Source organism: Siphateles boraxobius, unplaced genomic scaffold (assembly GCF_051911475.1).
Source record: "Siphateles boraxobius isolate OS27281-9 unplaced genomic scaffold, OSU_SipBor_1 140, whole genome shotgun sequence".
NCBI classification, from domain to species: domain Eukaryota; kingdom Metazoa; phylum Chordata; class Actinopteri; order Cypriniformes; family Leuciscidae; genus Siphateles; species Siphateles boraxobius.
Window position 1 is genome coordinate 162,753 of NW_027508745.1, and position 15,143 is coordinate 177,895.

At 45.3% G+C, this 15,143-nt stretch overlaps 1 protein-coding gene and 1 long non-coding RNA gene across 8 annotated transcripts in view; both read right to left on the reverse strand.

The window, feature by feature from the left end:
- The window catches only part of LOC143738228 (uncharacterized), a 202,897-nt gene that overhangs the window by 58,172 nt on the left and 129,582 nt on the right, over positions 1 to 15,143 (reverse strand). The window lies entirely within an intron of this gene.
- LOC143738227 (supervillin-like) overlaps positions 1 to 15,143 on the reverse strand; it is a 196,364-nt gene that overhangs the window by 10,431 nt on the left and 170,790 nt on the right. For all 6 annotated transcript variants that reach the window (XM_077230243.1, XM_077230244.1, XM_077230247.1 and 3 more), the window contains 8 exons: positions 14,505 to 14,652; positions 13,787 to 13,932; positions 13,424 to 13,599; positions 12,494 to 12,632; positions 12,107 to 12,404; positions 11,673 to 11,930; positions 11,363 to 11,570; positions 10,773 to 10,906 (listed from right to left, as the gene is read on the reverse strand). In XM_077230243.1, coding sequence (XP_077086358.1) covers positions 10,773 to 10,906; positions 11,363 to 11,570; positions 11,673 to 11,930; positions 12,107 to 12,404; positions 12,494 to 12,632; positions 13,424 to 13,599; positions 13,787 to 13,932; positions 14,505 to 14,652 — 1,507 coding nt within the window. The remainder of the gene's footprint in view (positions 1 to 10,772; positions 10,907 to 11,362; positions 11,571 to 11,672; positions 11,931 to 12,106; positions 12,405 to 12,493; positions 12,633 to 13,423; positions 13,600 to 13,786; positions 13,933 to 14,504; positions 14,653 to 15,143) is intronic.

The window sequence follows — 15,143 nt, forward strand, 5'->3', positions numbered from 1 at the left end:
CCATAAAGATTTTATCAAAGAATTTGCTGACTTTCTATCAGAATTAGTATTGACTGCAGATAAAGTCCTAATTGTTGGTGATTTTAATATACATGTAGATAATGGAAAAGATGCAATGGCATTTAAAGACATTCTTAACTCTACTGGAGTTAGCCAACACGTGTCAGGACCTACTCATTGTCGTAATCATACTCTAGATCTAATATTATCACATGAAATCAATGTTGATTCTGTTGAAATTCTGCAGCAGAGCGACGACATCTCAGATCATTATCTAGTCTCATGTAAATTACATTTAGCCAAGGCTGCAAAGCCAACTCCGTGTTACAAGAATGCTAGTGTCATGATACAACCAGACACAGGTAGATCCAAACGCAGCGTGAGTTTATTAGAGGGTAGTCAGACAGGCAAGGGTCACAGACAGCAAACACAGCATAGGAGACAAGGCAATACTCAGAGTCCGATAACCAGGCGGGAAGACAGAGGCAGGCAGCAGACAAGACGGAATCCAGGAAACAGGCGATGGGTCAGATACACAGACAGGACTAGACTAGGAAAAGCTTGGTGATGTCCACAACAGTAAAACAAGACTTAGCAATGAGTGATAGTTAGAGTGGAGTATAAATGAGTGCGGAGCTGCGTGAGGAACTCGATGCAGGTGTGAGAGTGATCAGTGGAAACAGGTGTGTGTGAAATCAGTTCAGGGTGTGTGCATGATCAGTCCCAGGGAAGGCAGTGCAGGGGTGGAGCACCCTCTAGTGTCACTCGAGGGCAATCCAGCCGAACATCGTCACATAACCCCCCCTTTAAGGAGCGGCTTCCAGACGCTCCAAAGAATATCCAGGTGGGGGGCAGAGTGAAGACGATCCTGGGGGAGGGACGGAGGGCCAGGCCCGTGCAGGGGAACGGGACAAGGAGGTAGCCAAGGCGGGCCTGGGCCGCAGAGCGTGGGCGACCAGGGCGGAGCAGGACGTGATGGCAGCCAGGGCGGAGCAGGACGTGATGGCGGCCAGGGCGGAGCAGGATGAGCCAAAGGCCAGGGTGGAACGGGATGGACCAATGGCCAGGGTGGGGCCCCCTCAGGCCTCCCTGGGTGTGAAGACCTCACGGGCAGCCACGGCAGAGACGACCCCTCAGGAGACCACGGTGGCACGCCCCTCATTGTCCGTTCGTGGCCTCTACTGCCCCCCTCCAAAAAATACTTTGGGGAACCTACGGGGACATAGACCGGAACTGGAGGCTTCGGGGGTTCGGCTGCAGGCTTCACTAAAGGTTTCGGAGGTTCGGCTGCAGGCGGCTCTGGCAGTTCGGTAGCAGGCTCTGGTTCAGCTAGGCAGACGTGAAACTCAAGCTTGTCATGGCTGACGTGAAGCTCTGGGTCATCAAGGCTGACGTGAAGCTCTGGCTCGTCGAGGCTGACGTGAAGCTCTGGTTCGTCTAGGCTGACGTGAAGCTCTGGTTCGTCTAGGTTAACGTGAAGCTCTGGTTCGTCTAGGCTGACGTGATGGGCAGGTTCGTCAAGGCAGACGTGAAGGGCAGGTTCGTCAAGGCAGACGTTAAACTCAGGTTCGTCAAGGCTGATGCGAAGCTCAGGTTCGTCGAGGCTGACGTGAAGCTCAGGTTCGTCGAGGCTGACGCGAACCTCAGGTGCATCTAGGCAGATGTGAAGCTCAGGTTCGTCGAGGCTGACGTGAAGCTCTGGCTCGTCGAGGCTGACGTGAAGCTCAGGTTCGTCGAGGCTGACGTGAAGCTCTGGCTCGTCGAGGCTGACGTGAAGCTCTGATTCGTCGGGGCTGACGTGAAGCGCAGGTTCGTCAATGCAGACGTTAAACTCAGGTTCGTCAAGGCTGACGCGAAGATCAGGTTCGTCGAGGCTGACGCGAAGATCAGGTTCGTCGAGGCTGACGCGAAGCTCAGGTTCGTCGAGGCTGACGTGAAGCTCTGGCTCGGCAGAAAGGAACCCTGGAACGGCGACCTTTATGGACTTCCGCGTTGAGATCAGTGGAGGATCAGCCATGCTGGAAACCAGTCCTGGATAGCAATAGACCGATCTGATGGCAGCTTTGATGGTAGGTGTGACGTGAGGATTCTCCAGCTCGTCAAGCGTGACATGACTATACCCTGGTTCGGTGAATGTCGCGGCGTCGTGGAGCTCCTTCTCCATCTTACTCACAGCGAGAGCAGAACCACTCAGTAGAAGGGTCATGTCAATATACTGCATTAAAGTACCGTGGGGATCATGAATGGGCATCAGTGACCGGAGCGGTTCAGATAACCCTCCGCGGAAAAACACCATTAAACATTCGGTACACATTATCGTGAAACGTGCCAGTTCAACAAACTCTTTGACATACCACTCAATCGATCGATCCTCTTGACGAAGTTGCATAATCTCAGCTCCCGTATCCGTGTTCGGTATTGCTGCGAAAGCTCGACGTGGAACCTTGCTGTCGAATTTTACCGGGAGAGCTTGGCGTTGAACTGGGATTGGATCAGGGCTGACAACTGTGGAGACAGGTTGAGTCTGCGATGGTCCCGGTGTGGAAACATGAAGACCGCGAACCATCTTGGCCAACCTCTCCAATGACAAGGTGAGTTGATCCAGCTGATCCCGGTGTACAGCGATCAGATCCGCATTGGCTGACTGGGAGGCATACAAGGCTGACATGCTGCTGGATCTGTTTATGGCTAAGTCTTCTGTCATGATACAACCAGACACAGGTAGATCCAAACGCAGCGTGAGTTTATTAGAGGGTAGTCAGACAGGCAAGGGTCACAGACAGCAAACACAGCATAGGAGACAAGGCAATACTCAGAGTCCGATAACCAGGCGGGAAGACAGAGGCAGGCAGCAGACAAGACGGAATCCAGGAAACAGGCGATGGGTCAGATACACAGACAGGACTAGACTAGGAAAAGCTTGGTGATGTCCACAACAGTAAAACAAAACTTAGCAATGAGTGATAGTTAGAGTGGAGTATAAATGAGTGCGGAGCTGCGTGAGGAACTCGATGCAGGTGTGAGAGTGATCAGTGGAAACAGGTGTGTGTGAAATCAGTTCAGGGTGTGTGCATGATCAGTCCCAGGGAAGGCAGTGCAGGGGTGGAGCACCCTCTAGTGTCACTCGAGGGCAATCCAGCCGAACATCGTCACATAACCCCCCCTTTAAGGAGCGGCTTCCAGACGCTCCAAAGAATATCCAGGTGGGGGGCAGAGTGAAGACGATCCTGGGGGAGGGACGGAGGGCCAGGCCCGTGCAGGGGAACGGGACAAGGAGGTAGCCAAGGCGGGCCTGGGCCGCAGAGCGTGGGCGACCAGGGCGGAGCAGGACGTGATGGCAGCCAGGGCGGAGCAGGACGTGATGGCGGCCAGGGCGGAGCAGGATGAGCCAAAGGCCAGGGTGGAACGGGATGGACCAATGGCCAGGGTGGGGCCCCCTCAGGCCTCCCTGGGTGTGAAGACCTCACGGGCAGCCACGGCAGAGACGACCCCTCAGGAGACCACGGTGGCACGCCCCTCATTGTCCGTTCGTGGCCTCTACTGCCCCCCTCCAAAAAATACTTTGGGGAACCTACGGGGACATAGACTGGAACTGGAGGCTTCGGGGGTTCGGCTGCAGGCTTCACTAAAGGTTTCGGAGGTTCGGCTGCAGGCGGCTCTGGCAGTTCGGTAGCAGGCTCTGGTTCAGCTAGGCAGACGTGAAACTCAAGCTTGTCATGGCTGACGTGAAGCTCTGGGTCATCAAGGCTGACGTGAAGCTCTGGCTCGTCGAGGCTGACGTGAAGCTCTGGTTCGTCTAGGCTGACGTGAAGCTCTGGTTCGTCTAGGCTAACGTGAAGCTCTGGTTCGTCTAGGCTGACGTGATGGGCAGGTTCGTCAAGGCAGACGTGAAGGGCAGGTTCGTCAAGGCAGACGTTAAACTCAGGTTCGTCAAGGCTGATGCGAAGCTCAGGTTCGTCGAGGCTGACGTGAAGCTCAGGTTCGTCGAGGCTGACGCGAACCTCAGGTGCATCTAGGCAGATGTGAAGCTCAGGTTCGTCGAGGCTGACGTGAAGCTCTGGCTCGTCGAGGCTGACGTGAAGCTCAGGTTCGTCGAGGCTGACGTGAAGCTCTGGCTCGTCGAGGCTGACCTGAAGCTCTGATTCGTCGGGGCTGACGTGAAGCGCAGGTTCGTCAAGGCAGACGTTAAACTCAGGTTCGTCAAGGCTGACGCGAAGATCAGGTTCGTCGAGGCTGACGCGAAGCTCAGGTTCGTCGAGGCTGACGTGAAGCTCTGGCTCGGCAGAAAGGAACCCTGGAACGGCGACCTTTATGGACTTCCGCGTTGAGATCAGTGGAGGATCAGCCATGCTGGAAACCAGTCCTGGATAGCAATAGACCGATCTGATGGCAGCTTTGATGGTAGGTGTGACGTGAGGATTCTCCAGCTCGTCAAGCGTGACATGACTATACCCTGGTTCGGTGAATGTCGCGGCGTCGTGGAGCTCCTTCTCCATCTTACTCACAGCGAGAGCAGAACCACTCAGTAGAAGGGCCATGTCAATATACTGCATTAAAGTACCGTGGGGATCATGAATGGGCATCAGTGACCGGAGCGGTTCAGATAACCCTCCGCGGAAAAACACCATTAAACATTCGGTACTCATTATCGTGAAACGTGCCAGTTCAACAAACTCTTTGACATACCACTCAATCGATCGATACTCTTGACGAAGTTGCATAATCTCAGCTCCCGTATCCGTGTTCGGTATTGCTGCGAAAGCTCGACGTGGAACCTTGCTGTCGAATTTTACCGGGAGAGCTTGGCGATGAACTGGGATTGGATCAGGGCTGACAACTGTGGAGACAGGTTGAGTCTGCGATGGTCCCGGTGTGGAAACCTGAAGACCGCGAACCATCTTGGCCAACCTCTCCAATGACAAGGTGAGTTGATCCAGCTGATCCCGGTGTACAGCGATCAGATCCGCATTGGCTGACTGGGAGGCATACAAGGCTGACATGCTGCTGGATCTGTTTATGGCTAAGTCTTCTGTCATGATACAACCAGACACAGGTAGATCCAAACGCAGCGTGAGTTTATTAGAGGGTAGTCAGACAGGCAAGGGTAACAGACAGCAAACACAGCATAGGAGACAAGGCAATACTCAGAGTCCGATAACCAGGCGGGAAGACAGAAGCAGCCAGCAGACAAGACGGAATCCAGGAAACAGGCGATGGGTCAGATACACAGACAGGACTAGACTAGGAAAAGCTTGGTGATGTCCACAACAGTAAAACAAGACTTAGCAATGAGTGATAGTTAGAGTGGAGTATAAATGAGTGCGGAGCTGCGTGAGGAACTCGATGCAGGTGTGAGAGTGATCAGTGGAAACAGGTGTGTGTGAAATCAGTTCAGGGTGTGTGCATGATCAGTCCCAGGGAAGGCAGTGCAGGGGTGGAGCACCCTCTAGTGACACTCGAGGGCAATCCAGCCGAACTTCGTCACAGCTAGACCTATCACTTCTGCCACTAAAGATCGCTTTATCAATAATCTTCCTAATCAGTTTCATCGTCTCAGCATCCCAGATAGTTTAGAAGAACTTGATATTGCAACAGAAACTTTTAACTCTCTCCTTTCCAGCACTTTAGATACAGTTGCTCCGTTGCGCTTAAAGAAGATCAAAGAAAATGTGACCCGTCACAGAAACCAGGGACACAAGTCGGCAGCACAACTTTCGAGCAAAATGAGAAAAAATAGTTTTTTTTCAAAATTGGTGAATTTCAATTTTTTGCAGAATCTGTTAATTGAAATCACGAAGAAGCCTCTCCATGTTTGAGATAGCAGTATTGGTATATTTAAAAGCTTACATTTTGAGGTTGAAATCGGCTTGTTTTTGGAGATTCTAGCATGCAGTAGGGGCGTGGCGTGTCATTGTCTGTGTGTATTTCCATACTGAATAACCCGGCGCTTTTGCCCCCGCCCTCCAAGTGAACCGCATGGCTACTTATTATGCTGTGCTCTGGCCGGCTCTATCTGATATCAAAATTCAATGAAGATGGATGCCGCAAAGATTGTCGCAGACGAGCTGAACCGTCTGGCAGTTACGCCGAAAATGTTTTCGCCGCACTTTCTTGGGCTCGGGAAACTGAACCGGAGGTATGGGCGTTGCGCGCGCACCCTCAGTGCTTGAATACGGCGGCTCGGCTCGCTGACAGTGGTGGCTGGCTGTTTCATATGTGACGTCCCGATTGCTTTGAATGGGGAACGTTTTGTGAACAGGGAACAAGTTAATGGACTGGCAATAATCTCCATAGAACATAAACTGGCACAGAGAAACGAAATAGAGGATGCAGTTAAGACCTTTGCTGCGATGAAGGCCAGCCGTGCGTGTTTCTGAAATGTAAGTTAAGCTGAATTTGCTCTTTAGTCGTTATTTAAGATGCTGAACCTGCTGATGATATAATGTGCTTGCGGACATTTCATTTGTGTGTGTATACGCACATAAGAAAGTGGTGTAAAGAGATTTGCAACAGTAATTTGAGGAGGTGAAATGTGATTATTTGGAAAATTCCTGTCATGACTGCTTAAAGAGAAATGCCAGAAGGCATTTGCCTCCTGCATAAACTTTAATATTGTTGACATTTTGGGCATACGAGCGTTGCGCACTATTTGCGTTATATGTAGGCCTATGGCTTATTGGTCTTTGTGTGTGGTTGCTGGTTTTGCGTTATATGTATATGGCATATTGGTCTTTGTGTGTTGTTGTTGGTTTTGCGTTATATGTATATGGCATATTGGTCTTTGTGTGTTGTTGCTGGTTTTGCGTTATATGCAGGCTATATGGCATATTGGTCTTTGTGTGTTGTTGCTTGTACGTTGCAAATAGAGGGGCAGCACAATTGTTTTTCGCCTAGTGCGGCAGTAGTGCACTCATTCGAAGTGCAAAAAAGCTGTAAAGCACAGGGGGGAGCTTTACAGGGGGTATGGCTTATCTAAATGAGATGTAAATGAGCCCTATTGTCACCCCCAGCAGCAGAGACAGGTGAGAACTGCACAATCTTTAGAGGTCATTTTCTCATCTTTGAGCTTTTTTAAGTGCCTACTTTAAAATGGCCACAACTTCTCCAAATATTATCAGATTTCCACATGTTACACATCGTTGGAAAGCTTGGAGATTACACTTTCAGAATCTATGAATAACTCAAAATGCCCCAGAACCGACTTGTGTCCCTAGTTTCCGTGACCGGTCACAAATAGTCCAACACCGTGGTACAACGAGCACACACGGGCCCTTAAGAGAGCAGCCAGAAAAATGGAGCGCAACTGGAAGAAAACAAAACTAGATGTATTTCGGATTTCATGGAAGGAGAGCTCGATTGCTTACAGAGAGGCTTTAAAAGCTGCTAGATCTGCTTATTTTTCAACCCAATAAAAAAAAAAAAAATCATAATCCAAGGTATTTATTTGAAAAAGTGGCTACACTAACGAAAAAGAAAGCTTCAAGCCCAGAAGTTTCCAAGAAACACAGCAGTAATGACTTTATGAACTTCTTCACTTATAAGATTGATAATATTAGGGACAAAATTATAACTATGCAACCGTCTACTACAGCATCACTTCAGGGAGTGCATTATAGTCTCCCCGAGGTAAAATTTGATTCATTTGTTGCCATAGGAGAGGAAGAATTTTGCAAACTCGTTAATTCATCTAAATTCACAACATGTATGTTAGACCCTATACCGACTAAACTACTGAAAGAGATGCTTCCAGAAGTCATAGATCCTCTTCTTAACATCATTAATTCATCTTCGTCTCTAGGATACATACCAAAAACCTTTAAGCTGGCTATGATTAAACCGCTTGTTAAAAAAACGCAACTTGATCCTACAGAATTAGTCAATTACAGGCCGATCTCAAATCTACCTTTTCTGTCAAAGATACTAGAAAAGGCAGTATCCTCACAACTGTGTTCCTTTCTTAAAAGAAATGGTATCTGCGAGGATTTCCAGTCAGGATTTAGACCGCACTATAGCACTGAGACAGCTCTCATTAGAGTCACAAATGATTTGCTCTTATCATCCGATCGTGGTTGTATCTCTCGATTAGTGTTACTTGATCTTAGTGCTGCATTTGACACCATTGACCACAAAATTCTCTTAAATAGACTAGAAAACTATGTTGGCATTAGTGGAATTGCATTAGCATGGTTTAAATCATATTTATCTGACCGCTATCAGTTTGTAGCAGTAAATGAAGAGATGTCTTATCGATCACAAATTCAGTATGGCGTACCACAAGGCTCAGTAATAGGACCCCTGCTGTTCACTCTGTACATGCTACCTTTAGGAGATATCATTAGGAAACATGGAATTAGCTTTCACTGTTATGCTGATGATACTCAGCTCTATATTTCTTCCAAACCTAACGAAACTCACCAATTCACAAAATTATCGGAATGCATAGTTGATATCAAAAATTGGATGACTAGTAATTTCCTACTACTAAATTCTGAAAAAACAGAGATTCTAATTATTGGACAAAAAACTTCCACACGCAATAACCTAGAATACCGTCTAACAATTGATGGCTGCTCTGTTAAGTCTTCGTCGTCAGTTAGGAACCTGGGTGTGCTCTTTGATACCAATCTTTCATTTGAAAGTCATGTGTCTAGTGTCTGTAAAACCGCAGTTTTCCATCTTAAAAATATATCTAAATTACGTCATATGCTCTCATTGACAAATGCGGAACAACTAGTTCATGCGTTCATGACATCAAGGCTAGATTATTGTAATGCTCTACTGGGTGGTTGCCCTGCACGCTTAATAAACAAACTACAGCTAGTTCAAAATGCAGCCGCTAGAGTTCTTACCAGAACCAGGAAGTACGACCATATTAGCCTGGTTCTGTCAACACTGCATTGGCTCCCTAGTAAACATCATATAAATTTTAAAATATTGCTGATTACTTACAAAGCACTAAATGGTTTAGCTCCCCAGTACTTGAGCGAGCTCTTAACGCATTATAGTCCTTCACATCTATTGCGATCTCAAAACTCCGGCCAGTTAATAATACCTAGAATATATAAATCGACTACTGGCGGTAGATCCTTTTCCTATTTAGCACCAAAACTTTGGAACAATCTTCCTAACATTGTCCGGGAAGCAGACACAGTCTGTCAGTTCAAAGCTAGACTAAAAACACATCTCTTTGACCTAGCATTCACATAACACTCTATAGCCTTCTATAATTCAATATTAGGCTGCTTAGATTAGGTCAGCCGGAACTGGGAACACTTCCCTCATATCCTGATGTACTCGTTACATCATAAGAAGAATGGCATCTACGCTAATTTTAGTGTCTTTGTTTATCCAGAGGTTTTCCCGCAGCCTGCTGGATCCAGGCCGTTTCCAGATCTGACGAAGGACTTTCGCCTGGACCTGATGACAATGCAGTGCTGAAGTGCCAACTAGCCTCTCCCTATGGAGGATCCCTATACCACTCTACAGATAAAGCGTTGTGGAATTTTTCGGTTCGCGTACCTACCCAAAGTGATAAGATAAAATAAAAATTCTGCATCAAAATTTATAGACAAGTAGTTTGTTTAGGCATGGTTTGTAAGGAATTACAAACCTGCGCACATATATTCAAACGCACATAACTATAGAATCAATTCTTAATGCGCATGTGAACGCCATCAGCGTCTATCACAGGTCCACGTTTAAAGTCTGTTTAGAGAGAACGGTGTCGTCTTAGCGGCCCCTAATTTAATAACAAATGATCATTTAGACGGAAGTGAATCAATAAAAACTAACTTTAGCTGGAAAAAACATTTTTCAAGAGCCACTATAAAACCAAACCAATCTCTGTTACCTTAAATTATATCTTTATCTCTGTAAAGCTGCTTTGAAACAATCTACATTGTTAAAAGTGCTATATAAATGAGGATGACTTGACTTGACTTGAGGACATATTTATGAATAAAAATATTAGTTTTAGATAATACAATACCTAAAAAACTACACATAGTCCCTTTTAGGCATCACAGACACACCCTCAACATAAAAGCTGTTCTTAACGGACACGCAGCAAGATTTTGCTAAAGATTCCCTCTTTTGGCCCAATTCTAAGGCAACTTTGCATGTGACTCACAGAAATATTCCAAAATGAGCTCAGTAAAAAAATCTATTCAAGACAAGAGAAAAATCTATTAGAAATATAATTCATGCAATTCCAGTTTTAATAAAAATTTAGCCAATATTTTGTGTGCTACTCTATTTTAGACTTATTCCAATATTGTGCTGTTAGGATAGCAACATGCTAATGGAAACTTGAAATCAGTGGTTAGTTAAGAGTCCTAAAAAATAATTTTAACCAACTCTTTGTGTAATACATACATTTTGTGTAATGTGTAATACACATTTTGTGTGCTACTCTATTTTAGACTTATTCCAATATTGTGCTGTTAGGATAGCAACATGCTAATGGAAACTTGAAATCAGTGGTTAGTTAAGAGTCCTAAAAAAATAATTTTAACCAACTCTTTGTGTAATATTTTTAGACGTACTAGAATATTTTTCATTGTATGTTTCAAATCAGTCACTTATGAAGTTCCATTTCAGATGCTGCCTTCCTATGTCAGCAGTAGACAGCAAAAAAGCTCACTAGATTTGGAACAGGGCTTATAGCATCATAAGGAAATATTATGCATGTGTATGATTATAATGACATACCAATTTAGCAACATATAACAAGGAAACATTGATTGGTTGTAAATAAACATTTCCTTTTTTACCTTGCAGCATGCAGTCATAGGCTTTCCTGTCCTGCTTGCCAAGAGCATCCCAGAATTCCCTGGGCTCAGTTCCTTCCTCTATTTCAATTACTTTCAAACTGCTGTTACTGTTCAAGCTCAGCTCACGAGGACAACTGTAACATGCATATAAATACATATACACACACAATCACCACATGGTCATTACATTCCTATACAGAAAAGTCTAAGGGTGTACTCCCACTAGGCACGGTTGCCTTGTACCGAGCCCGCGCAATTAAAACCAGACCCACTATAAACCTAGATATACTCAAATGAATTGAAAAGTGTAGTATCCAAGCAGTAATAGAAGATGTTTGCTGTCATAATGATGACACACAAGAGTAGTAGCTGTTCCGTGCTCTGGCGTGGTTAGCGATAACACTACAAAATGCGTTCCATACCCAACCCTAACAGAACCGCACTCTGGTCCATCTCTTCCAAGAGGGCCAGGGCACGGTTAGTGAACCACCCCGGGCACGGTGCGATCACACTAGTCAAACATGCTTGGGCACGGTTCAGATCACCTAGTGTGAGTACAACCCAAATCTTATATGGGTAAATCTGCTCACGTTTGAGTGAGGCGCTCCACGGTCCTTTTGCCCACTTCCCGGGCACCGGGATGAGACTTACAGCCATGCCACAGGTAGAGTTGTCCCTTTTGTACCCCCAGCAGCAGCAAACTAGCACGAGAGCGCAGGCTGTCACAACAGCACTCCACTTCAACCAGCGAGGCCTCCATTACTGCCTCTCCACGCACACAAAACAAACGCCAGTCTCCTGACAGAAAAAACACACAAAAATAACACACACACATGGAATTACTGTGAGATATAAAAGAGGTCTGGTAAAGTTTTGCTCATTATTATCTGCGTTTATTACCTGTGTTATTAAAGCTATCCTCCCTGGAACCTCGGTGGATGATTAGCCCTCCCTTGAAGAGTTGGAGGAAGCAGGGTGGCTCTTTGCCCTGTGTGACCAGCACTTGCGCCCCTCTGTGGTTGCCCAGCTCTACCGTCATGAGGGCAGATGTTCCCCGCCCACTGATGCTGGAGTGACGTCCCTGCCAGAAGAAGCATGCTGTGCGTTCCCTGCCTGGACCAGCTATACTCACTTCACCAGGCTTCTCTCTCTTACCCACTGCGAACACGTACGATAAAATATTCAGCACCTCTTCTAGCTTCTTTTGAATTATGCCACTTTCCACTTGCTGAGGCTCCCTGCCCCCTGGTTGACAAGCACTGTATCACCTGAAATGATGCATACCAAGTACAAAAGTAACATCACAAATAAATGAAGTTCCATGCCTCACTCACCAACATTAGTGACAGAGTATTTCCAGCGGATGACATAGGTGTCGCCCTCGTGCAGCTGACTCACACTCTCTGGCGGGATCTCAAAATCATCAAACTCACGGATGTGCCATGAGTCCACAGCAACAGTGGAAAGCTCAGCCTGCCGCCCATCCTCAGAACGGACCAATCCATGACCTCTCTGCACATCCACACCCTCCAGCACCATCTTCACTGGGCCTGCTGTTCCCGCCAGCATCTCTGTGACGTCACATGGCTTCAGGTCAGAGTCACAGGTGGGAAGGAGCTGACAGACTGGACTCTATTGGAGAAAGATAAAATGCAGGTTGTCACTATCTTTTCAAAGGAAAGAAGGTTGGAATACATTCTGAGTGTCTCGCTGTCTGTTACCTTCCGCTCCTCCACCACCAGTTCATCTTTGGGGGGTTTCCGCTCAGCCCAATCTAGAAACTTCTCTCGGAATAGAGCGGTTTCATTGTGTTCTGACAGCCGGCCAAACAGGGCCCAGCTTGGCCTGCCCTCACCTTGTCTGCTCACAAACACAGACACAAGTGAGAAAAAGAGTAGGATTCTCATGTGATTTGGTTCCAGTAACAGTTCTTGAATGTCTACATTCTTTAGTCTGAATTGAATGCTTGGAGAGAGATTGACTGAACACGATGAAACAGTACAAAGACAAATAGACAACACTTGTTTCTACAGCATTGTCCTCTCTAGTTACATAGAAAAAATGCAAAAGCAAAGCAACAAGTGTTGTCCAATTTGTCAAAAAAATGACTCTTTAACTGACTTTGACTAATTCAATCAAAAAGTTTTACTCAATGTTACAAGACTAATTCACTGAATCGTTTGGAACAGATCTTGACTCACTAACTGAACTAAGTCATTTATTTTCGTCTTCTCCAACTAGAAACGAAAACCATACTTACTAACTTTGCTCATGTTCAGTGTGTATTTGAAGATACACATTAAAAAAAATGGCACTTTAAAAATATTGATTGTTGTCCCTACACTAAAAGAATAATTTATTAAATTTACAAAAATAAATGCTTTTATTAATCTCTAATATGATCTAATCAAATTATACCACTTGAGGGCAGTATTGTGTTTGCATATATCAGTTGTTTTCATGTGTCCTGGTTTTAATGGCCGTTCTTGAGATTCTACTGAGTTAACACATTTTTGAGAGCTTTATAAACCACTCTCTCAAGGCTCAATGCATCACCTACAAAATCATAATCTGGTAAGATTTTTTTTTTCTTCATCACAGACAGAGAACATGAGCTAGAAGCAGAAATAGTCAGTGGAGGTGTCACTCACTTAGGGATGTCTATATTGGCTGAGGAGGGGTCGAGGGGGTTGATCCTGCATGTGCTGTAGTCATATGCGCCACTCCAGATGTGTTTGCCCAGCTGCACTGCCACCTTCCTGTCACTCAAAGAAACATCCTTTCCTGTCCAGACATACACCTCGCTTCCAAAGTCAAACACCAGTGCCTGCCACACACACACACACACACACACACACACACACACACACACACACACACACACACACACACACACACACACACACACACAGAGAGAGTTAATTTCAGAACAATGGGATCAAGCAAAGTTTACCAACACACACACTGATCGTCCACAATAGGACAGAACCGCATAGAGCCTATAAATGTGACACCTCCTTAGAGTTGAGAAGAGAGGCACTGGGAATGGATGCCCATGCCTCCTCATAAGGAACCAGCTTATCCTCCACCAGCCTGTAGACACAGTTTGACTCTACTACAGCACTCTCATACAGTTCATCTTCCTCTGGCTCCCCTGCACCTGTAAAACACAGATACACACACATAAAAAACATATCTCCACAAAGCAAACTGCAGCAATTTAAATTGACAGTATATTAGCAACATGCGTTTAACTTCCATAATTTCACATATTCCTGAGTAAAACTAAATATCTAGCCAGAAATACTGTTGGACAGGACCGATTTTTACCTACTTGCAATCTGATAATGGACATTAAAATATAGTATGTTAAGCCTCACCCTCACAGTCCTGTGAATAGCTTTTTGATTTTACCAGTAAGTGTGTAGTTCTGGAATTTTCCACTAAATTCAGCACAGAATAAGGGGTAAAACGTGGATATAGCATGGGAACAACATGGTTATTCAAATGCAGTGTGTCAAGAAAAAAGTTATTTTGAAGAAAGAGAAGGAACAAACTTCATGGAGCTTCTGAGGAAGTTAGTACAAACTATGGCAATCTAAACTCAAAAAACAACAAGTAAACAAGCACCAAAATACTGCAAGAATGGAGGATAAACTGAATTTTATAATGCAAAATTCTGGCCTAGAGTCAATGGTCTGGCAGGATAAGTATTTTTGTAAGTGCCTGTACCTCGGTACTCAGTCTTTCCTCCCAACAGACTCCAGAACTCTTTGGCCGAACGGTTCTCGGTGTTGATTCCCTCATCCAGCACGGTGATCTGAGGAGCTTTGCAGCCCAGATCTCTCTTCGTCTGGATGTACTGAGCCATCTCTGAGCTCTGACACACACACACACACACACACACACACACACACACACACACACACACACACACACACACACACACACACACACACACACACACACACACACACACACACACACACACACACACACACACACACACAGAGAAGGGGTCACTATTTAAAAAAAAATCTCATCTGTTGTTATTGTTAAATAAAACTATTTAAAATAATTTTCGGTAATTGAAATAATAAATGAAAAACTTAAAAGGACACAAATTTGAATGTGTTGCCATAGCAACTAACTGGAATAAATTAGTTTGAGCTGAAGTACTAAAATTACTTAAACTAAAACAAATAAAAATACATTAAAGCCAACTAAAATTATGGGGAAAACAAAATACTTTTAAGAGAAGAAAACATTTTTAAAGGATTTAAAATGAAAAATGAAAACATAAAAAATTATATTTAATTCAAAATATGAATGCATACTATAATAGTATATAAGCAATACTAAAATAACACT